At 47.4% G+C, this 25309-nt stretch overlaps 1 protein-coding gene across 2 annotated transcripts in view; it reads right to left on the bottom strand.

Moving 5' to 3' along the window:
• The window catches only part of ARFGEF2 (ARF guanine nucleotide exchange factor 2), a 629301-nt gene that overhangs the window by 246131 nt on the left and 357861 nt on the right, over positions 1–25309 (bottom strand). For both annotated transcript variants that reach the window (XM_085619427.1, XM_085619428.1), the window contains exons 29-30: positions 1205–1335; positions 882–1011 (exon numbers count right to left, since the gene is read on the bottom strand). In XM_085619427.1, coding sequence (XP_085475553.1) covers positions 882–1011; positions 1205–1335 — 261 coding nt within the window. The remainder of the gene's footprint in view (positions 1–881; positions 1012–1204; positions 1336–25309) is intronic.

The following is a 25309-nucleotide window of genomic DNA, read 5'->3' as shown; positions in this document are numbered from 1 at the left end:
TTAGCGCGCATGGGTAGCGCCCAAGTAGTCTCCGTGACGTCATCTCGGCACATACGACGCCTGCGACGGACGCGGAGCCGCACAACGCCATCTACCGACGTGCAGGGGTACTGCTGACGAAAAAACTTTCCGGATCCAGTCTGATGCCTGGGGATATTCTAAGGTAAGGAATCTATCACTAATGTGTCTCTTTCAGATATTGGCATGTACCCTATGTAGTGTCTTCCTTGTCCCCTGATGTGTCTTCAACCTCGTAACGCTGCTTTATTTATGAAATGTTTTTATCAGCTGTACTTTTATGGGTGCGATATGCCAAATAAACTTTTTTGACTGACTGACTTAAAGGCCTACACTAGCTGCTAGGAATAAAGGTGTGGATTAAAGTTTAAAAAGCTATATTCTCTTGGCTGAATATCTCCATACATAAAGAAGGGAGCTGAACATGGAGCATGAAAAACATCAAATATATATGATTCACAGTGCAAACTGGTAAATGAATAGCCCAGGGCAGAGCTACAACTGAGTGTAACCATGTTTTATGGAACATGTACTGAACATCATTTATAGCAAGGATTTCCAAATAAGATCTAGGAGGGACGGATCTATGTCAGATATTCAGGCTAACCTAAAAAAGATACATTAACATGCAATGAATCTAAATACATTTTCTGTAAACTGTGATCATTTTGAAAAAGTGGCATGGAACCAACCCTCCTGGCCATATGTCAGATACAAATGATTTGTTTTTTTTAAGCCTGGCTCCAACTGCAATCTGTGAAGAAACTAAACCCTTGACACCTGCTACTACAAGAGAAATACACTGGAAAAGCAGTTCAACATTAAGCTTGGTTATTTATACAGTACACACTGGCTTTATTTACCTCAGTTTGTTGTTCAGGAAGTTTCATGTTATCAAATATCCTAAAAACTATCCTAAATAGGTCATGCCACCAATGATTTTCAAAGGTATGACCGTAGCTCTTCATGATTTCAAACATCACAGTAAGTCCCCTAATGAAGAAGAAATAATGAAAACATTATTTGTTAGCCAGTTTTTAATCACACACTTTTCCAGATTTCCAATGTAACAGTTGAGCTTTTAAAGAAAAAAAATCAAACGTTAGTAAGTATTCAATAAAAGAAAATGTATTTTTAAAGTTTGGTTATGAAAACCCACACAAACAAAACACAAACGCTTTATCACCTTGTCCGTACATCAAGTTTGCATCGGTTAATGATACAGGAAAGCTCAAATAGTATTGGAAACCATCCTCGAACCCAGACACGGTCTCCAGGAGCCACATTCATATCATCACTGGTATATTCCCTAAGTGCCTTTTAAAAAATAGAAAAACAAAATGTAGTTAAAATAGGTGTGCACTCACAATGCAGTACTGCAATACTTGTTTTCAATACGTACATTCTGATAGTTCTGTAACACAACTTGAGCAAGCAAGAACAATGTCAGAAGATGTCCACAAGACATTGAGGTTAACCCCTTCAGCGCTGCGCGGATTTCCGCGCAGTGCTGAAGGTTCTGAGCGCGGGCGGGGCCATGACGGAACGGTTCCGTCATAAGCACAGCCCAACCGACGTGCATGACGGAACCGTTCCGTCATAAGCGTCGAAGGGGTTAAAGAGGTGAGGAATAGGCGAGTTTGTTTAGTCTAATGGTGTAGCTTGTTTCTGGAGATATTTTGTTATTTAGAAGTATGGACCCAATGAACAATTTATTTACCTCTGGTAACGCTTTTTCTGGTGGATGCTTTATCTCTGTGTAGATTCCCCACCTTAGAAAATACCCCAGGTGCCAGACGGGATCCAGAAAATGTATAATAACAGATTCCACGTGCCGGAAGGGGCATCATACTTCTACATGTTGGCTCCATATCGTCTCACAAGGGATAGAGCGGTGGTACATACAAGTGCTAACTTGCTCACTGATGACAGTTTCTTATTTTTACTGTTTCCGCACCATCAGACGCAGAGCAGAAGCAATTGTTGGTATCAGTGTGCTGAAAACTAACTTTGAACCTTTTCATAGAGTAAAAAGACGTCACTCCACAGAATGGAGAAATGGGAATGCAGGGAGGAATCTGCAGTGATATAGAGTATCCACCAGAAACAGTGTTACCAAAGGTAAGTAACTTGTTTTGCTGATGGATACTTCTAACTGCAGATTCCTCACCTTACAATAGATACCAAAGCAGCACCTTCAGAAGGTGGAAGGTGCATGCAGTTGACTCAGACCAAAAACTCTTGCAGGACAGAATGGGCAAAACTGACCTTCCTGCTGGACCTGGCTGTCAAGGCAGTAGTGCTTCATAAATGAATGTACTGACTCCCATTTTGCAGCCTGGTAAATGTCAAGGACAGGCACTCGGTGGCCAACACAGTGCTAGCAGCCTAGCTCTGGTGGAATAGGCTATCAGAGCTTCCAAGGCTGTTTCCTGACCTGTAAGTAGAAAGCCCTCTTCTGCATTGCCTTCTCTTTCTTTGCTCCAGAGAACACCACAAAAAGCTGATTCTCCACGCGATTGTCCTTGGTATGAAATAAATGAAAGGTTACAGTCCTTTTAACATTCAACCAATGGAACCTCTCCTCCTCTTTTGAGGTGCTAAGGGGAGAAAAGAACACTGGTGGATTTCACAACGTAAAAAGGAGTCTCAACATTTTGTAAAAAAGCCACTAAGTCCTCTTCACCAGTTTGTCTGGGAAAAAGGTGGTTTATGTCGGTTGTGTTGAAAGTTCCGGTATTTCACTCACACAACGAGCTGATTTAATAGCAATGAGAAAATGGTCTTCAAGGTCAGGAGACGTCAACAGCAGCTATGCATTGGCTCAAAGGGTGTATACATGAGAAAAATCGAGACCAAGTCAACTGTGGCATCACCAACACTGTGGATAGAAATATTGGTGTGAAACCTTTAATAAATATCATCACAACAGGTGATGTGGAACAAGCAAGGTTGGTCCAGCAAGCGTATAAAGGCTGTAAGGGCAGACAAATAACCTTTTTTAGTGCCCACTGCAAGACCTTGATGGGCTAAAGACCAAACAAACAAAAGGACGTCTGACAGCTTCACATGTAAGGGGTCAGTATTGCTAACATCACACCGAGTAACAAATTTGTCTCAGCCCCCGGCTTAAATGGATTTTGTGATAAGAGGACATCCACCACTTCAGGTGGCAAATTAAAAGCAGTCAATTGCCACCGCTCAATCTCCACGCATGTAGGTTGCATAAATTCGGGTGGTGTACCCTGCCCTGTGGCCGATACAGGAGGTCCTTACAAAGAGGCTCTTTGATCAGAGGACAGAGTCTTTTTTCCAGGTGGTCTATGTACTACTTACACCTGGCCCACTCCAGGCCAACTACGTTGACTTGATATTGATCTTTCTTCAGAACATGGAAAAGTAGAGGTTGAGGTGGGAAGATGTACAGGACTCCCTTGTTTCATTACAGCTGGAATGACTCTTTTAGCAAATGTTCTTGCAGAAATTCCACCAGGCAAAATTGTTGACACTGCACTTTCCCAACAGTGGTGAAAAGGTCTAGGCAGGGTTCTTCCACTACTGGAACACACCCTGCGTGCACTGACCTTCAAAGATAGACAGCGATCACCGTTATCACGTTTGTGAACACAAGTGGGGCCCTGGTGGAGCAAAGCAAATTGAGAATGCTTCTGAGCCGTAGATAACATCTTTGGGACTGCTTGGTGGGAAGAAGAAAAACCATGTGCTGCAAGTCCAAGGACACCATCCATTTATCCCGGTCCGGAGACCACAGGATCTGGGCCAGCGTGAGCATTTTTAATTTGTCCTTCCACAGGAAGGTTTTCATGGGTCAAAGGACTAGGATAGGCTTGAGGCCCCATCCTTTTCCAGGATGAGGAAATAGCAAAAGCAACAACCCTCGCCTCTTTCCAAGCCTGGTACCCTCTCAATGGCACCCTGGAGAGCATCAGGCACACATCTTGTAGTGGGATGGACAGATACTACTCTGAAATTCGTCTGATGTGGGAGGGAGAGTGTGCAGGTTAAATAGAAAAGGGAGGGCATAGCTATTTTGAACAATCCATAAGACCCATCTGTGGAACGTGATGGATCACCAACCCAGAAGGAAATGTCAAATGATCCCCCCCCCCCCCCCCTGCTTGAGCATGCAACAGTTCGGATTTTTTTAAACATCTCCAGATTCCAAGTTTTTTAGATAAACTTAATTTAAGAGGGCAGATTAGTCTGGAAAAGAACCTGATATTGGAATCTATAAAGGGGAGATGTAAGATTTCTCAACTTTCCAAAATTATAATTGCAACCCAACAGGACGACCTTGTATATTTCGAGCAACGCTGAGATAGAAGGCTGGAAATAGTAGGTGTTGATTTACAGCTGGTATTGAGCCTAGCTGATGCTGTTCTTTCATCACGCAGCTTCAAAAGCCAATGCTATATGGCTATCTTTGATTTATACTATTCCCCAGCGAAGATAGCTAAATGGGGAACTAATCGGGGATGTTTGTCCTAGATGCGCCTTGAGGGCAGCTGATCTGGTGCATATGTTCTATGATTGTTCTGTATTAGCCCCCTTGTTGAAAGAGGTAAAATGTTTTCTGAACTTAGTTCTCGGAGTGTCTGTCGACATTACACCTCAATTAGTGTTATTTGGATATGAGTTTGGGGTAAATATTAGAAAGCGCTCAAATCCTGAGAAGGGGTTTCTGCTTTTATGTATGGCTGTCTTCCGCTTATGTATCACCTCCCAATGGCTCAGTCCGGATTCACCGTCTTTTTCTATTTGGAAGGCTAAATTACTATCTTTGTACAATTCGGAAATTGCTTTGTATAAACTTAAAGGTAGAAGAAAAAAGAAATTTGGGTTAGCATTATGGGCCCCAATAATTAATTGGGTCTGATTGCTCTATTTTTTTGTGTATCGTTTATGTAATGACTAATGTTCTATGAATGTAAGAATGAAATTATCAATGCGGATTTAAATAAAATTCAATTTAAAAAAAAAAAATAAGAAGGGGCAAACTAAATCGGTTTGCTGGCTGTTGTAGCAGGCGACAAGTCAAAAGACTGAAGATGCTGTTGGCCTACACGCTGCTTGCCAGTTAGATGTCCCCAACCATGAAAAAGACTGTGTTGTGTGCTTTGTCACTAGCTGGGAAGGCGGTCTCTGTCAATATGCTTGCCCTCTAGAATAGCCTCTGAACTCCTAGAATTGATGGGGAAGCTGTTTGGCAAGGGCAAACAGTCCCATGCAATGCTTTGCAGCTCTGCTGTCTCGAGTATGTTTCAAAGTAGAGTCAGCTTTCACAAAGAGGTGGGACCCATCAAAGGGCATGTCCATTAGTGAGGACTGTACGTCACCAGAGAATCGAGTGCATCTCATCCAGGCGTGTCTATGAAGTACAACACTGTTACTGACCATCCTGTCCAGACAATCCGTGGTGTCCAGGACTGCGCCGACAACCTACTTGGCCACATCCTGTTCACCACATGTTGTCTGTGTCAAGAAGTCACTAAGATCTTTCGGGCTGCCACTAAGATCTCACTGGCCATGTCCCAAAGAGCATGTGTAGCAGTGCAGACGGTAAACTGTGTTTAAAGATCGCAGTGCCAGAATGGTGGTAGAAAACTTGTGCTGCCAAAATTATCAATCCTCTTGGATTCCCTATCCAGAGGAGCAGTTGGAAATAAGTTTGGACTCACTTTACTGGTCGAAGCCAGGGCAATAAGATTCTCTGGAGTGAGGTGCGTGATGAGAAAATCCAGGTAACCAGACCACAGTCTAGAACACCTGGCCACCTGCCTGTTTAAAGGGGGTCAAGAACATGATTTCAACCAGGTAGCCATCAGAGGATCTCTTGATGGCATCATTAAATGGAAGCAGGGGCTCACATGTTGCTGGCCCAGTCTGCAGATTATCTTTCAAAACATTTGTTTCGGTCTGGCCGTTGAACCACTAATGCAAATAAACTTCTCTTTTCCATTGGTGACCTATGTGGTGTGCCAAGCTTTGTCATCAGTATAATAGGGGGCGAGCAAGCCACTCCCTTCACAATCGCCATCATCAACATCCTAAGGTGCACCCTGCTCATGCACAAGTTCAGTCAGAACGAAAAAGATAATGCAAACTCTACTGGCGGTAGAACCACTTAAAACTAAAAACGCTCAAAACTGAATTCCTCTTAATCGCCACATACAAACAACCACCAGTCGCTAACTAATGGATGAAGCACATAACAGCCTTTCGGCTGCCTGCCTCAGGTCATTGAGATCACTGGGAATAACTATTGATAAGAACCTTAACATGCAGAAGCACATCTGTGCTGTCACCAACAGAGCAAACCTCCAAATGAGCATCCTAAAAAAATTAAAACCCTTCCTACCGTCTATGGACTTCAACTCTATCGTCCAAGCTCTAGTGATTCCTAGGTTGGACTATGGAAGCACAACCCTCAGAGGTTAGCTCCATTCAAAACAGCTCCCTTAAGGGCCTCTCTCAACGCCACTGTAAAGCTTATCACTTGATCAAAATGAAACAACCACATCACCCCTGATTTGAAATCTCGCGAATGGCTACCGTACGAAGCAAGAATTCAGCTGAAAATTGCATGCATGCATAACACAAAGCCATACGCTTCAATACCCCAAGTTACCTTGCTCAGAAGCTTGAACTGTCTGGTGGCTCCAGATCTTCTAGAAGCTCCAGCACTCTACTGCTTAAACCAAAAAGATTCAAAACAAGAAAACCTACAATAGACACTTCTCTGGCATCGACCAGAGAATATGGAACTCCCTCTCCCCTGAAATCAGGCAGAATCCCTCAATGGCATCTTTCAAGAAAGAAGTTAAACAACTACTCATGAACTAATTTCTGCCCTAGCTTATCAGGACTACTCAACTTCACTCATGATTACTACTCGCTTGTGATACTATTATTTTTGATCTCTCTAATCATCAAGGTAATCCCGCCCTCATTGGAGATCTGCCATATCCTGTACTGCCTCTCGACAATTATAAAACTGATTCTATATGTCTCTTTTTTTAGCATTGTACGCAGTCTGATACCCACGAGAGTCTTGTTTGTGCTATATAAAACTTCAAATGAAAATAATAAATAAGAAGAAAAGGTTTGGAATCGGGCTTTATGAGGATCGGTTGTGTGCTAGTAATTTTGTAGCACCACAGCAGTCGAGATCGGGGTGATGCTGATTCGGGGACCAACATGGGCACTGGCATGAGATCATCCTTCAGCCGTGTTGGCACCGGAGTTGGGGGCATCAGAAGCCAGCATGGACCGGTGAGCCAGAATGGAAGACTTAACTAGTGTCAGTATGGGCCTGGTAATGGGCTCCAAGCGGACAAAAGGTGCTGGGGAGGAACTCGCCAGTGGTACTCAGTCTGGAGGCCCCTATGGTTCTGTGGGAACTGAAGGTGCACAAAAGGGAGTCTGAAGTACACTGAAAATTTGCAGCATCACCTCTTTGACTTCCTCAATATGCTGCATGGTTGTAGAACAGGAAAATGCAGGGCGTTTCGGGACCAACTGAGGAATAGATTCCATGGACAGACACCTTGAAGGAGTGAGACTTGGCTTGATACACCCTTGCCCCTTCTCTTTGTAATCAGAGTGAGAGGACAAATTCAAGTCCTGCTTCTCTTTCTTATTCTTGTGTTTGCACATGGAAGTACTTGAGGACTTAAAGCTGAAAGGTTGAGAGAGTGACTCCATGACAAAGTACAGGCATGTGAAGACAAGTCTGTTACTTATTGTGCTTGACGACTTACAACTTGGCCTCACAGTGAATAAGGGCGCACTTATCACATGAATTAGAGTTGTGTCCCGAGCCAGACACCAGACACACACTTCATGCTGGTCCATCACCAACATCTGCTTCCTGCAGTTGCGACAATAGCTTGAAACTTGATGTTGTCTGTAGGAACACCGTTCCCTAGTACACTGTGAAATAGTTTGGAAATAGACATATAACCAATTACATTGTGCATGGAGCTCCACATCTGTGACAGACAGCACAGAACAAAGGGAATGGAGGTCAGCATGCAGGGGTGGCAGTTATATAAGTCTAAGCACAGTCACTTACAGGGTGGTGTAGAGCCAACGTAGAGCCATAAGACACTACCTAGCAGTGCTATTTCCAGTGTAGGGCCTAGGGGATATTCGAAGGTGCCGAATCTGTGAATAGAAGTATCCCCAGAAGTTTTAAAATGTTTTTCATCCTTGCAAAGTGGCATGCTATGTGAGACAGAAAAACTATCTAAATGTGTGAGTAACAAACAACTGCAAAAAGCCTTATTTTAAGGGTATAACTCCTTGTTTGCTATTTAAAAACCTGGAATTACTCACAAATGCTTTTTCATGTGAGTACATCTTCTAAGAGGGGCAGTGAGAGAGTGATCAAGGGCACACATGCCAGAAATATGGAAAAGCCCACACATGTACTTATTTGTGGCTATTAATAAATACTTTGCAAACCACTGCCACACTGGAAACAGATATTTACTACTGTCAAGGACACACATGTAAACACATTTAGATGAAGGGAATGGGAAGGGCACAGCCCCAAAATTGATGGTGGTGTAGGGAAAAGTACATTCTCCACAGAGATTTTTGGTCCTGTGGAGAAAAAAAAAGATAAGTATTAAACTACACTGCATGCTCCTCACCTTTCATAAAGTAAAGCTTTTTTGGTTTTGCAGTCACCATCTTTTTCTGATGAGAGTAACTAAAAACCACTGAAATAAGAGAACACTTACAAGGTGGATATTGGGAAAATTAGAGGACACAGAGCATGTGGGGATTATTTAGAAGAATCTGACCCCTATTGGATCCAGTCTATAAACCTGTATTGCTATGTCACAACAGACTACTGAAGCAAGGTGCAGAGTAAAAGAAAAGCTGGACATTTTCTACAAAAAGTGTGCTTCTTTTCCCAATAATACAGTAAGCCAAAGTACTCATGGGTTCTTCATGTAGTTTTTCATATATTTGATATACTAGTGGAACAGCCTTATATCAAGGATAATCTTCTCACCTCGGTCGTTTTTTGGCCGTAGCAGTTAAGTAATCTGACACAACCTAATGTATTTGTGCTGTAGGTAAGTTACTTTGAATATGAACATTTGTGGAGTTCTTTTGGATCCCTTGTTATTATTTTTCTCTGCACTTATTCTTACTACCGGGTGATATAGCTCAGCCCCCTTTGTCCCTACTGTTCTGAAAGGGTTGAAGCTTACATCAAATAAAAAGGCTATTTCTATGGCCTATTTTGCCCTCTAAATGATCAGGACCCTCAGCCATCAACTAAGCTGCCAAGATATGGCGTTTTGGACAGCTCAATCCCCACAGCCAAAAACCTGCAATTGAACATACAGTTCTCATACCCCCCACTGTTTCACTTGGACTAATCACAAGCACTGAACCATCACTATCATGTTTTCAAAGTTGTGAGTGCAGTTGACATTGTATTGACTATAGTGAGTATTTCGTTTTTGATGTAATATGTGGTGTCATCAGCAGTGCATTGCGGGGAATTAATTTGTTGCCCCAATACATCATTTGAAGGATTACAAAGTGAATTCCGAAGGAACCTTTGTTAGTTATGCTATGGGCAAGTCTACAATTTCCACCTGTGTCTGGTCCAGATGTACAAGTTACTTACCTTCGGTAATGATGTATCTGGTAGAGATGATTCTAGCTGCAGATTCATTAACGTAGAATTATCCCCAGGCGTGAGACTGTATCCGGAAAATCTTTGCCACAGCATCTATGCGCGCCAAGGGCGGTACCACGCGATCCCGCCCTGACATCGTCCGCGGACGTGACGTCAGCGAGGTCACATAAGTCCCACCCCGGCGCGCTGACGTCAGTTTTCTTCGGAGAACTTTTCCGCGCCACAACGTGGAGCCATCACAAACAAAACTGTGAGAGTATGGGAACAGTGTGCGAAAAAAATCAAAGAAACAAAAAGGGAAGAAGCGAATGGTGAGGAACACCACCATTAGGGACAGTGCCAAGCACAGCGCTACTGAAAGTCATGGAAAGGAAAGAGCAGAGTACCGCTCTGAGAAGCAACCCAGCAAAGCGAAGGCGATATCCCCCCTAGAGGCAGAAAAAACATGTGAAAAAATGACGTGGCAGACGACAAAAAGTCTGCAACCACAATCTATAATAGTGAAGGGCAACAAGACCGGAACAGAGGAGTAACGACAAAGCACCCCATGACAACACCCTCAAGGAGTGTCATATCCCCTGTACAAAGCTAAGGGCTGAGGCACAGCCAAGAAACCCCAACCAGAGGAGTGCGGAGGAGATGATGAATAGGCCCCACACTGGAAGACCCAGGGTGCAGGGATGCAAATGCACACAGGAACCTACCGTCCAATCACCAGAAAAGAAGGAGTGGAACAAATAAACAGAACTAAGTATCCCACCAGCGAGGAAGAGAAAGAGAGCACCCGCAGAAGACAAATGCCACCCGAAGGGAGACGAGTGCAGAAGACCAAGCTGAAGGGTCCTCGCAGAACGGGGAGGAAGGGTGGGTCGTGAAGGAATCTGCAGCTTGAATCGTCTCTACCAGATACATCGTTACCGAAGGTAAGTAACTTGTACATCTGATAGAGACTACTAGCCGCAGCTTCCTTAACGTAGAGTAGATACCCTAGCCATACCCAGAGGGGAGGAGGGTCTGCGAGAGAACCGCACCAGCTTGGAAGAACACAGTGCCCCAAGAGGGGGTGTGTCATGGAGACAGGAAGGACGGCCCAGCCCCCACCAAGCAGAAGTAAGCAAGAACAAGGAGAAGGGAAGGCCATGATACCACCAGCCTACCCGAGAAACAAAGGGCATCCGCCAGAAAACCCGGAGGGGCAGAAGGCACCTCGCGATTACGAGAGGAAGAAAATAACCACCCTCAAAGCCAGGGAACAGAGAAGGAACAGAGGCAGAGCCTGCCCCAGGAGAACACCCACACAGCGAAGGGCACAGCTGAATGGGTGTGTATCCCGAAGCAGGGAACAAGGCCGGAACGGTTCCACAGTCGAGAAGCGAAGACGCGAGAAAGAAGACACAGGCGTGCAAAGATTCAACAAACAAGGGACAGGAGCACACGCTGACACGGCGAGGCCCACGGAGGGGGACCAAAACTACCAGGCGCGCGCAGCAAACAGCTGGCAAATACTATGAAGCAGCGGCTCAGAACAAGGCGAGCGCCAGACGAAGACAGACGGGCCCCAGCCAAAACGGCGGAGAACTAGGTGGAAACACCAAGACAACGCAGCAATTACCATGACAAAGGCCAGTCCAATGATCCAGAGGTGAAGAGGGATAGAAACATCAGAGCGAGAGAGAGAGAGCGAGAGAGCGAGAGAGCGAGCGAGAGAGAAAGCGAGCGAGAAAGCGAGAGAGAGCGAGAGAGAAAGCGAGAGAGAGACCGCACCAAGTGGTATACTGTGACGCCAGGAAAACGCGAGGGACCTGAGAAGGTATCCACGCCCGCCTAGCTTAAAACAGGGCTATACAATAGCCAACAAATACCCCACCTGGGGTATGAATCGTCCCTGAATAAAAACAGGGAAACACCTCTTAGGGAGACCCACAGCCGGGGTCAAGAACATAAAAGACCTGTGGGAACACCACAGACGGCTTACCAAGCAGCCAAACACCTCTTAGGGAAACCCGCAGCAGAGGCCAAGAATCCAAAAAACCTGTGGAAAACACCACAGACGGCTTACTAATCAGCCAAAAAACGCACAAATAGTCCAACCCGAGGACCTATACAGCTGCACTTAACAGCAAAAAACACACACCACAAGCTGAGGGGCTGAAGCAGCAGCCAAAAGAATAGAGGGGCCAACTAAAAAGACCCTGAAGGCATTCAAAAGCCGCACACAGCACACAACGGGCCAACCAAAACCTAAGGCCCCAAAGAGAAAGGAGGGATAACGCCTCCCATAAAGCGCCGGAGGGCCGAGCTTACGGAGGGGGAGGGGGACGAAGCCCCGCAAAGAATCTCTGAATAGCCGAGTCCACATGGGTGTGAAACAACAGAGTTTCCATCAAAAGGTAAATCCACAATACGCTCCCTAACATTCTCTGGAAAGACACCATCCCGCAGCCAAGCATGGTGGCGGAGTGCCACAGAACTCGCCATAGCACGGCTGAGGGAATCAGAGACGTCCAAGGCCGAACGGAGAATGAAAGTAGCTAACTCCCGACCATCCCGCACATGGTGCCGCAGATCAGCGCGGGCATCCTCTTGTGAGGTGCGAGACAGAAGGGACCCCGCCGAATCCCACAGATCGGAAGTAGCTCTGGCCAACACACAAAGAGTGTTGAGTGCACGCAGAGTAGCGCTAGTGGAGGCGAAACTGTTACGCCCCCATGAGTCCAGCCACCGAGCCCCCCATGACGGCGGAAGCAGTACTGGAGACAAGGAAGGAAAAGCAGCCCGCAAGACAGGGCCCTGGGCCGAGGGGTGGGAAAAAAGGCAAACTAAATCATGCGGAGCAGGACGGTGGCGGTGAAGGAGCGGTTGAGGCACCGGATCCCCCGTGGCAGGGCGCCCCCAGAAGAGAGTTATGGAGCGACACTTCAAAAGTGGAGAACCTCTAAAAGTGGTCCGTAGGGAGTGGGGCAAACGGATTGCCGATCTGCAGAATGCCAGTGGCCGTGGAAATGGCTGGACAAAGGCCACACTGAACTCCGTAGGGCGTCGTGGGGGGAAAAGCAACTCCTCCGTGGGCGAAGGCTGCAAACTAAGACGCCCGTCCCCATGTCCGGCTGGAGGGAGAAAAGACCAGCCCCTGTAGGATGGAAAACCCACGGACAAGTGGGGAACCTGAGGGGTCTCTGGAGAGGGTGGAGAAGCCTGCGGGGCAGAAAACTGCAGGGAACGGAAGAGCGGGTCTGGGGGCTGAGGACGTGGAGACAGCATAGAACCCACCCTGGAATCTGCCGGAGAAAAGGCCACGACGCGGTGCCCAGTCTCCGGTGAAGAGGAGACGACAACCCTCCGGAGAGGAAGGAAAATCCAGAGAAGAGTCGACGATCCGACATCGGGACGGCGCCGGGGAGTCCACCACAGGCACCGATGGGTCCTTGACCGGCACCGGTGTCCACCAGCGGCGCCGGTTCGACCTCCACCACCACGTGCTGCATCAGAGAGGGGGGCGGGGTCGGAGCCGAAGCAGCCAATGAACGGCGCCGAAAAGGCACCGGCTCAACCGCCGACGAGGCAGCCGCCTGCGCCGAGGACCGAGAGGGGCCCGGAGAAGCATCCCTGGTCACGGCCTCCACCCGCGGCGCCGCCCGCCGGGGAGGAAAGCCGTCTATGCCGGACAGGCTTCGGCTTGGCCTCCGGGAAGACAGCCGCCTGCCCGGGGGACTTGGGGACTAGCCCTGAGTCATGGCGACCTCCTGCGACACCGCAGGGAACCCCGCAGGGCTTTGCGGCGAGGCTGGGACGACAGCCCCATGACCCGTCGGAGGTAGGAGAAGGACGCTGCGACGACACCGATCTGGAGAAGCGGGCCGACAGTAACTTCAGCAACTTCATCCGGCGCTCCCGCCGGGACTTGGGCTTGGAATGCTGACAAGCCTCGCAGTCCATAGAGTCATGGTGCTCGCCCAAGCACCACATACAAATAGTGTGGGAGTGCTTCGCCGACCTCTGACATTCACAAGAAGTGCACGTCTTCAAGCCCGAAGGCATGGTACACTGTTCCCAACTCAAGGAGCTAAAGAGGCCCGAAAACAGGCCAAGGAGCACACTCCAGATCCGCGTTGCACGCGGAAAAGAAGGACACTGACATCAGCGCAGAAATGCTGTGACAAAGATTTTTCAGATCCAGTCTCACGCCTGGGGATAATTCTACGTTAAGGAATCTGCGGCTAGTAGTCTCTATCAGATGCACATTATCGGCCTGAGAACTTCAGATGAGAGGCTTAAAGAAGCAGCATCATAGTCAGCCTTCAGGCCACGTCTCCACGTATCAACGCTTATCTTGCATGATCCAGATGGAAAATGCAACTAACTTAGTATGCATCTGTTCTTGGCATGCAGAGCTGTACATTTGTATACTTGTGCATAGATCGCCATCTGGTGTTGGGCTCGGATGTTTGCACTTTGTTTTTGTCTTGGAAGAAGTCTTTTGTAGTCACGATGTAGGTGACTCCTCCTTAGGACGATAGTGCGCATGGGCATCGACTCCATCTGCAGATTGATTTGTCATGGAGGGTTATGATGGAATTAGTAAGAAATAGAAAATGATGTCCATGTGTAATGTATCTAAGTAACATAGTACTGGAACAGATAGAGGTATCCGGGGAGGCAGGTGGACGTATACGAATCTACAGCTCTACATGCCAAGAACAGATGCATACTGGTAAGTAGCATTTTCCGTTTGAGGCATATGAGCTGTGGATCGTATACTTGTGCATAGACTACACAGCAGTTACCTCCTTAGCGGTGGCTACCTGTATCTGTTGCAGTGGTTTGAAAAAGTGTTCTTAAAACAGCCTGGCCCATAGTAGCTTGTTGTTTTGCTTGCACGTCTACACAACAGTGTTTTGTGAACATGTGTGGTGTAGACAAAGTTGTTGCTTTGTAGATGTCATCTAGGAGAATGTTCCCTAAGAATACCATGGATGCCCCTAGTTACGTGTGGAGTGAGCTCTAGAGGGAATGGTTAAGGTGCGTTTGGCTTTAGCATAGCATATTTGGATGCATTTTGCAATCCCTATTTTAGAGATAGGATTGCTTTTATGAGGTGTGGAGAAAGCTACAAAAAGTTGTTTTGTCTTTCTAAAGGATTTTGTTCATTCAATGTAGTAAAGTATCGCTCTTTTTACATCCAGCGTGTGAAGAGCCTGTTCTGCTACTGAGTCTGGTAGAGGGAAAACACAGAGTTCTAACCTCTGGTTAAGGTGAAAAGCAGAGACGACTTTAGGTAGGAATTTTTGATTAGTCCTAAGAACCACTTTGTTATGATGAATTTGGAGAAATGGTTCTTGTATGGTTAATGCCAGGAGTTCACTGACTCTTCTGAGAGAGGTGATGGCAACCAGAAAAGCTACTTTCCAGGTGAGAAATTGTAATTCGCATTTATGCACAGGTTCAGATGGGGGACCCATGAGCCTGGTAAGTACCATATTTAGGTTCCATACTGGAGAAGGTGGAACTCTAGGTGGAATTAATCTTTTAAGTCCTTCCATAAATGCCTTGATAGCTGGTACCCTACACAAAGACAAATGTCTGTTTTGGAGATAAGCTGCTATTGCCGCAAGATGTTGTCTAATGGATGTATACGCTAGGTTACATTGTTGTAGATGAAAAAGGTAACAGATGATGTTTTGAATGGAAGCATCTAGTGAGTTGATTTTGTTTTTTGTACAGTAAATTACAAATCTTTTCCAGTTTGCGGCATAGTAAGCTCTAGTGGTAGGACGTCTAGCCTCTTTAATGATGTTCATGCAGTCTGGTGGGGTATTAAGGTAGCCAAACTCAGACTTCAGGTGCCAGATCGCAAGGTAGAGTTGATTGGGATCTGGATACCTTATCTCTCCATGGTTCTGAGTGAGAAGCTTGGGTGAGAGGCGTAGATTTTGATGAGGAACTACTGATAGTTCCAAGAGGGTTGTAAACCATGGCTGTCGGGCCCATTATGGTGCAATTAGGATCATTGTGAGGGAATGCTGTTTGAGTTTCCGAACCACTAGCAGAATGAGTGGGAGAGGTGGAAAAGCGTAAGCAAATTTGCCTGACCAGTTCATCCATAGCGCATTGCCTTTGGACAATGAGTGTGGATACATGGATGTGAAGCTTGAGCATTTTGCGTTTTGGTGTGTGGCGAACAGGTCTATTTCTGGGTGGCCCCACATTTGAAAGAATGGAAGCAGAACTTGAGGATGAAGTTCCCATTTGTGGATATGCTGTTTTTGGCGACTGAGTAGATCCGCAATTTGATTGTGTACTCCTGGGAGGTGTTCTGCAAGGAGATATATGTTTTGAGGAATGGCCCATCTCCATATGCTTTGAGCTATGTGTGAAAGCTGGAGAGAGTGTGTCCCCCGTTTTTGTATATAATACATTACTGTCATGTCTGTACGGACTAGGACAGCTTTGCTTAAGAGGTGGAGTTGAAAAGATTTTAACGGTAGGAAGACTGCCAACAATTCCAGGCAATTTATGAGGAATTGTTTTAGTTGAGGGGTCCATATGCCCTGAATATTATGGGTTTGAAGATGAGCTCCCCAGCCGGTGAGCGATGCGTCTGTTGTTAGCACTATTTGTGGAACTGGGTCGAGGAATGGCCACCCTTTGGAAAGGTTTTGTGTGTTCCACCACTGCAGAGAGCGATGGGTGCAGTCGTCTACCAACACCAGATCTGTTAGCTGACCTTGAGCCTGGTTCCACTGACGTGCCAAACACTCCTGTAAGGGACGCATTTGGAGTCTTGCATGAGGGACGATGAGAATGCAAGAGGCCATCATCCCGATTAATTGCATGAACACTTGCGATGGTAGTGAGTGTTGAGGTTGAAATTTTGCTATTAAAGCTTGTATGGTGCTTATCCTGACTGGGTTGGGGTATGCTAGAGCTTTTGAAGTGTCCATTGTAGCCCCTAGATACTGTTGTATGCTGGATGGTTGGAGATGGGATTTGGTAAGGTTTACCGTGAATCCCAAGGTGTGAAGCAGTTGGATTGTTTTGTGTGTGTGTTGCACACAGTTGCTGTGTGACTTGGCCTTTATGAGCCAGTCATCCAGATAAGGGTAGACATGAATGTGCTGTCATCTTAAGTGGGCTGCAGCTACTGAAAGGCATTTGGTGAAGACTCTGGGTGCTGTAGTCACCCCGAATGGGAGGACTTTGAATTGGTAGTGTTGACCATCTACCACGAATCTGAAATATTTTCGGAGAATGGGGATATGAAAGTAGGTGTCCTTTAAATCGAGAGTGGAGAGAAAGTCGCCTTGTTGAAGCAGTGGGAGCACCTGTTGGAGAGTGACAATGTGGAAGTGATCCGACTGAATGTAGCGGTTTGAGGTCTAATATAGGCCTGAGAGATTCGTCCTTTTTTGGAATTAGTAAATAGAGGGAGTAAACCCCCATGCCTTGGTGAGGCAAGGGGACTGGTTCTATTGCATGTTTTTGTAATAGAGAGAGAACCTCTTGTTTGAGAAGTGTTAGATGTTCTGAGGACATTGGACGTTGTCTGGGAGGAATGTTTGGGGGAGAAAGAGGTGAGCTCCAGGCAGTAACCATACTGGATAATGTGTCTTACCCACCTGGCTGTTGTGATTGAATTCCAGACAGGTAGGAACTGTGAGAGATGTCCCCCGACAAGAGTGGGATGATTAGGGGGGGAAGTGCAGGGAAGTCACTGTTTGGTGGTAGGGCAGGTGCGGTTATTGTTGCCGCGACCACTTCCTTTGCCATTGTTGCCTCTGTAGCCTCCACAAAAGTATCTTTTGGAGGACATTTGAATGAAGCTCTTGTAGGAGGAAAAGGGATGTCCTCAGCCAATGGTTTTGGAGCCAGCTCTGTAGAAGGAGCGGCGAAAAGAGCCTCTAGGGGAAGGGAATTGTAAAGCCCCCATGGACTTAGCAGTTTCTGTATCCTTTTTCATTTTTTCTAAAGATGTGTCAACTGAAGGCCCGAAAAGATGCTCTTGATCAAAGGGCTGATTTAGGATAGCAGATTGCACTTCCTGTTTGAATCCAGAGACCCAGAGCCAAGCATGCCTGCGCAACAAACCGCTAGTATTAATGGCGTGGGATCCGCCGCATCGAGCGCACATTTAATTGAGGTGTTTGTTATCAATTTCCCCTCTTGGATAAGGTCATTGGCCTTTTGTTTGTACTGGTCAGGAAGGTGTTGCATGAGCTTTTCAAGCTAGTCATAGTGGGCCCTGTTGTATCTGGCCAATAAAGCTTGGGCATTGGCATTCCGCCAATGATTTGCAGCCTGTGACGCAATCCGTTTACCAGATGCGTCTATTAATTTTGACTCCTTAGGAGGGTGGGGGGTGTCGTCTGTACTCTGTGAGTTTGCCCTTTTGCGTGCATTAGACACCACAAGAGAATCCAAAGGGATTTGACCTTTAATATAAATTGGGTCATTGGGAGCTGCCTTATATATTTTATCTATCCTGGTGTTGAGAATCCTGGCTCAGACAAGGTCTTTAAAAGCTTCTAGGGCATGTTTGAGCACGCCTTTCAACATTGGCAGGGTGTGTGTGGACTTTTGCGAAGGTGCAAAGGTTTCAAGTAAAAAGTCCTCTAAGGGATCAGAATTTAATTGTACACCGTGGTACTGGGCAGCCTTATTTATTAATTGGGCAAACCCAATATTGTCATCTGGTGGTGATGGCCTAGATGGATAGAGGTCCGGGTCATTGTGTGGGTCGGGCTCTGTGTTGTAGACATCCCAAGGGTCTACGTCATGTAGGCAGGCATGTGCGTCATCATCCCCATGTGGATCTATATTCCCTCCCCTGTCAGTATGATCATCCTCAGTATCCGATGTTTGAGGTGAAAAAGTATGTTGTGGGAAGTGAGGTGGAGAAATCAGAAGATTTGGATCAATTGGAGGAGGAGATGGGGAGGGGTTAGTTCTCATCTCCTTTCGCTTCAAGGGTATTTCAGTCTCCTTTGAAGTGTCCAGTTTCCTCTTTTTTGGAGGCTTGGCGAAGACTTTGCCAGTCTCTGGGTCAATTAAAAGAGTCTTTTGTTTTAGATCCGTAAAAATCAGGTACCTGTTGTGTGGATAAAGTGTCTTTTTTCGGGTAACGAAGATTTTGAATCATAATGTTCTTTGGATCGAGTTTCTGAGGCTTTCTGTGGGGGTTTGGTCTCCTTAGGTTTTGTTATAGGAGTTTGTGAGACTCATCGGCTCCAACGATTTTTTCGGCTCTGGAGCCGCTTTAGGCTCGGAACATTTTTCGGTTCCGAATGTTTGTCCTTGGTAGGTATCGACGCCAAGGGCTTCGGCGTCGAGGCTGTCTTCGGTGCCGACAAAGAAGAGCGTGGCACCTCTTTGGTCTTATGCTTCAGTGCCGAAGATGACTATTCGGCACCGGAATTGGGTTGGCTCGAGCCAGAGCCGGAAGGCCTAGCTTTATGTTTCATAGCTGGGCCCGAGGGCGGGGGAATCTGGGACATGTTGCTGGTGTCGACCCGTGGGCGAGGGTGTTACCAGAGCCTTAGGTTTGTTTTTTGGGAGAGGGGTTTTGGTACCCACGGACCGCTGAGCTGGGGTGAGTTTCCTCTTCGATGTCGAAGTTGTCGGCCTCGGAGACGGAGAGGTCTTCTTCATCACCTTGTTGGTCCGGCTGGAAATTGGGATCTGCACCAAAGATGTCCGAAATCGAGCTGCTTCCGCGAGACATTTTGTGACGTCGAGCTCGACGATCACGGATGGTTTTCGTCGACCTGAAAGATGAACCGGCCTTGCAGTTCTTGTCTTCGTGCTCCGGGGAGAGGCAGAGGTTACAAACCTCGTGCAAGTCCGTGTGTGGGAACTTAGCACCACACCCAGGGCAGTTTTTGAAAGGACCTGAGAAGGTATCCACGCCCGCCTAGCTTAAAACAGGGCTATACAATAGCCAACAAATACCCCACCTGGGGTATGAATCGTCCCTGAATAAAAACAGGGAAACACCTCTTAGGGAGACCCACAGCCGGGGTCAAGAACATAAAAGACCTGTGGGAACACCACAGACGGCTTACCAAGCAGCCAAACACCTCTTAGGGAAACCCGCAGCAGAGGCCAAGAATCCAAAAAACCTGTGGAAAACACCACAGACGGCTTACTAATCAGCCAAAAAACGCACAAATAGTCCAACCCGAGGACCTATACAGCTGCACTTAACAGCAAAAAACACACACCACAAGCTGAGGGGCTGAAGCAGCAGCCAAAAGAATAGAGGGGCCAACTAAAAAGACCCTGAAGGCATTCAAAAGCCGCACACAGCACACAACGGGCCAACCGAAACCTAAGGCCCCAAAGAGAAAGGAGGGATAACGCCTCCCATAAAGCGCCGGAGGGCCGAGCTTACGGAGGGGGAGGGGGACGAAGCCCCGCAAAGAATCTCTGAATAGCCGAGTCCACATGGGTGTGAAACAACAGAGTTTCCATCAAAAGGTAAATCCACAAGACGCTCCCTAACATTCTCTGGAAAGACACCATCCCGCAGCCAAGCATGGTGGCGGAGTGCCACAGAACTCGCCATAGCACGGCTGAGGGAATCAGAGACGTCCAAGGCCGAACGGAGAATGAAAGTAGCTAACTCCCGACCATCCCGCACATGGTGCCGCAGATCAGCGCGGGCATCCTCTTGTGAGGTGCGAGACAGAAGGGACCCCGCCGAATCCCACAGATCGGAAGTAGCTCTGGCCAACACACAAAGAGTGTTGAGTGCACGCAGAGTAGCGCTAGTGGAGGCGAAACTGTTACGCCCCCATGAGTCCAGCCACCGAGCCCCCCATGACGGCGGAAGCAGTACTGGAGACAAGGAAGGAAAAGCAGCCCGCAAGACAGGGCCCTGGGCCGAGGGGTGGGAAAAAAGGCAAACTAAATCATGCGGAGCAGGACGGTGGCGGTGAAGGAGCGGTTGAGGCACCGGATCCCCCGTGGCAGGGCGCCCCCAGAAGAGAGTTATGGAGCGACACTTCAAAAGTGGAGAACCTCTAAAAGTGGTCCGTAGGGAGTGGGGCAAACGGATTGCCGATCTGCAGAATGCCAGTGGCCGTGGAAATGGCTGGACAAAGGCCACACTGAACTCCGTAGGGCGTCGTGGGGGGAAAAGCAACTCCTCCGTGGGCGAAGGCTGCAAACTAAGACGCCCGTCCCCATGTCCGGCTGGAGGGAGAAAAGACCAGCCCCTGTAGGATGGAAAACCCACGGACAAGTGGGGAACCTGAGGGGTCTCTGGAGAGGGTGGAGAAGCCTGCGGGGCAGAAAACTGCAGGGAACGGAAGAGCGGGTCTGGGGGCTGAGGACGTGGAGACAGCATAGAACCCACCCTGGAATCTGCCGGAGAAAAGGCCACGACGCGGTGCCCAGTCTCCGGTGAAGAGGAGACGACAACCCTCCGGAGAGGAAGGAAAATCCAGAGAAGAGTCGACGATCCGACATCGGGACGGCGCCGGGGAGTCCACCACAGGCACCGATGGGTCCTTGACCGGCACCGGTGTCCACCAGCGGCGCCGGTTCGACCTCCACCACCACGTGCTGCATCAGAGAGGGGGGCGGGGTCGGAGCCGAAGCAGCCAATGAACGGCGCCGAAAAGGCACCGGCTCAACCGCCGACGAGGCAGCCGCCTGCGCCGAGGACCGAGAGGGGCCCGGAGAAGCATCCCTGGTCACGGCCTCCACCCGCGGCGCCGCCCGCCGGGGAGGAAAGCCGTCTATGCCGGACAGGCTTCGGCTTGGCCTCCGGGAAGACAGCCGCCTGCCCGGGGGACTTGGGGACTAGCCCTGAGTCATGGCGACCTCCTGCGACACCGCAGGGAACCCCGCAGGGCTTTGCGGCGAGGCTGGGACGACAGCCCCATGACCCGTCGGAGGTAGGAGAAGGACGCTGCGACGACACCGATCTGGAGAAGCGGGCCGACAGTAACTTCAGCAACTTCATCCGGCGCTCCCGCCGGGACTTGGGCTTGGAATGCTGACAAGCCTCGCAGTCCATAGAGTCATGGTGCTCGCCCAAGCACCACATACAAATAGTGTGGGAGTGCTTCGCCGACCTCTGACATTCACAAGAAGTGCACGTCTTCAAGCCCGAAGGCATGGTACACTGTTCCCAACTCAAGGAGCTAAAGAGGCCCGAAAACAGGCCAAGGAGCACACTCCAGATCCGCGTTGCACGCGGAAAAGAAGGACACTGACATCAGCGCAGAAATGCTGTGACAAAGATTTTTCAGATCCAGTCTCACGCCTGGGGATAATTCTACGTTAAGGAATCTGCGGCTAGTAGTCTCTATCAGATGCACATTATCGGCCTGAGAACTTCAGATGAGAGGCTTAAAGAAGCAGCATCATAGTCAGCCTTCAGGCCACGTCTCCACGTATCAACGCTTATCTTGCATGATCCAGATGGAAAATGCAACTAACTTAGTATGCATCTGTTCTTGGCATGTAGAGCTGTACATTTGTATACTTGTGCATAGATCGCCATCTGGTGTTGGGCTCGGATGTTTGCACTTTGTTTTTGTCTTGGAAGAAGTCTTTTGTAGTCACGATGTAGGTGACTCCTCCTTAGGACGATAGTGCGCATGGGCATCGACTCCATCTGCAGATTGATTTGTCATGGAGGGTTATGATGGAATTAGTAAGAAATAGAAAATGATGTCCATGTGTAATGTATCTAAGTAACATAGTACTGGAACAGATAGAGGTATCCGGGGAGGCAGGTGGACGTATACGAATCTACAGCTCTACATGCCAAGAACAGATGCATACTGGTAAGTAGCATTTTCCGTTTGAGGCATATGAGCTGTGGATCGTATACTTGTGCATAGACTACACAGCAGTTACCTCCTTAGCGGTGGCTACCTGTATCTGTTGCAGTGGTTTGAAAAAGTGTTCTTAAAACAGCCTGGCCCATAGTAGCTTGTTGTTTTGCTTGCACGTCTACACAACAGTGTTTTGTGAACATGTGTGGTGTAGACAAAGTTGTTGCTTTGTAGATGTCATCTAGGAGAATGTTCCCTAAGAATACCATGGATGCCCCTAGTTACGTGTGGAGTGAGCTCTAGAGGGAATGGTTAAGGTGCGTTTGGCTTTAGCATAGCATATTTGGATGCATTTCACAATCCACCTTGCAATCCCTATTTTAGAGATAGGATTGCTTTTATGAGGTGTGGAGAAAGCTACAAAAAGTTGTTTTGTCTTTCTAAAGGATTTTGTTCATTCAATGTAGTAAAGTATCGCTCTTTTTACATCCAGCGTGTGAAGAGCCTGTTCTGCTACTGAGTCTGGTAGAGGGAAAACACAGAGTTCTAACCTCTGGTTAAGGTGAAAAGCAGAGACGACTTTAGGTAGGAATTTTTGATTAGTCCTAAGAACCACTTTGTTATGATGAATTTGGAGAAATGGTTCTTGTATGGTTAATGCCAGGAGTTCACTGACTCTTCTGAGAGAGGTGATGGCAACCAGAAAAGCTACTTTCCAGGTGAGAAATTGTAATTCGCATTTATGCACAGGTTCAGATGGGGGACCCATGAGCCTGGTAAGTACCATATTTAGGTTCCATACTGGAGAAGGTGGAACTCTAGGTGGAATTAATCTTTTAAGTCCTTCCATAAATGCCTTGATAGCTGGTACCCTACACAAAGACAAATGTCTGTTTTGGAGATAAGCTGCTATTGCCGCAAGATGTTGTCTAATGGATGTATACGCTAGGTTACATTGTTGTAGATGAAAAAGGTAACAGATGATGTTTTGAATGGAAGCATCTAGTGAGTTGATTTTGTTTTTTGTACAGTAAATTACAAATCTTTTCCAGTTTGCGGCATAGTAAGCTCTAGTGGTAGGACGTCTAGCCTCTTTAATGATGTTCATGCAGTCTGGTGGGGTATTAAGGTAGCCAAACTCAGACTTCAGGTGCCAGATCGCAAGGTAGAGTTGATTGGGATCTGGATACCTTATCTCTCCATGGTTCTGAGTGAGAAGCTTGGGTGAGAGGCGTAGATTTTGATGAGGAACTACTGATAGTTCCAAGAGGGTTGTAAACCATGGCTGTCGGGCCCATTATGGTGCAATTAGGATCATTGTGAGGGAATGCTGTTTGAGTTTCCGAACCACTAGCAGAATGAGTGGGAGAGGTGGAAAAGCGTAAGCAAATTTGCCTGACCAGTTCATCCATAGCGCATTGCCTTTGGACAATGAGTGTGGATACATGGATGTGAAGCTTGAGCATTTTGCGTTTTGGTGTGTGGCGAACAGGTCTATTTCTGGGTGGCCCCACATTTGAAAGAATGGAAGCAGAACTTGAGGATGAAGTTCCCATTTGTGGATATGCTGTTTTTGGCGACTGAGTAGATCCGCAATTTGATTGTGTACTCCTGGGAGGTGTTCTGCAAGGAGATATATGTTTTGAGGAATGGCCCATCTCCATATGCTTTGAGCTATGTGTGAAAGCTGGAGAGAGTGTGTCCCCCGTTTTTGTATATAATACATTACTGTCATGTCTGTACGGACTAGGACAGCTTTGCTTAAGAGGTGGAGTTGAAAAGATTTTAACGGTAGGAAGACTGCCAACAATTCCAGGCAATTTATGAGGAATTGTTTTAGTTGAGGGGTCCATATGCCCTGAATATTATGGGTTTGAAGATGAGCTCCCCAGCCGGTGAGCGATGCGTCTGTTGTTAGCACTATCTGTGGAACTGGGTCGAGGAATGGCCGCCCTTTGGAAAGGTTTTGTGTGTTCCACCACTGCAGAGAGCGATGGGTGCAGTCGTCTACCAACACCAGATCTGTTAGCTGACCTTGAGCCTGGTTCCACTGACGTGCCAAACACTCCTGTAAGGGACGCATTTGGAGTCTTGCATGAGGGACGATGAGAATGCAAGAGGCCATCATCCCGATTAATTGCATGAACACTTGCGATGGTAGTGAGTGTTGAGGTTGAAATTTTGCTATTAAAGCTTGTATGGTGCTTATCCTGACTGGGTTGGGGTATGCTAGAGCTTTTGAAGTGTCCATTGTAGCCCCTAGATACTGTTGTATGCTGGATGGTTGGAGATGGGATTTGGTAAGGTTTACCGTGAATCCCAAGGTGTGAAGCAGTTGGATTGTTTTGTGTGTGTGTTGCACACAGTTGCTGTGTGACTTGGCCTTTATGAGCCAGTCATCCAGATAAGGGTAGACGTGAATGTGCTGTCATCTTAAGTGGGCTGCAGCTACTGAAAGGCATTTGGTGAAGACTCTGGGTGCTGTAGTCACCCCGAATGGGAGGACTTTGAATTGGTAGTGTTGACCATCTACCACGAATCTGAAATATTTTCGGAGAATGGGGATATGAAAGTAGGTGTCCTTTAAATCGAGAGTGGAGAGAAAGTCGCCTTGTTGAAGCAGTGGGAGCACCTGTTGGAGAGTGACAATGTGGAAGTGATCCGACTGAATGTAGCGGTTTGAGGTCTAATATAGGCCTGAGAGATTCGTCCTTTTTTGGAATTAGTAAATAGAGGGAGTAAACCCCCATGCCTTGGTGAGGCAAGGGGACTGGTTCTATTGCATGTTTTTGTAATAGAGAGAGAACCTCTTGTTTGAGAA

Source organism: Triturus cristatus, chromosome 7 (assembly GCF_964204655.1).
Source record: "Triturus cristatus chromosome 7, aTriCri1.1, whole genome shotgun sequence".
Classification (NCBI taxonomy): domain Eukaryota; kingdom Metazoa; phylum Chordata; class Amphibia; order Caudata; family Salamandridae; genus Triturus; species Triturus cristatus.
Note: the sequence above shows the minus strand (reverse complement) of the source record. Positions and strands in the feature narration are given on the sequence as shown.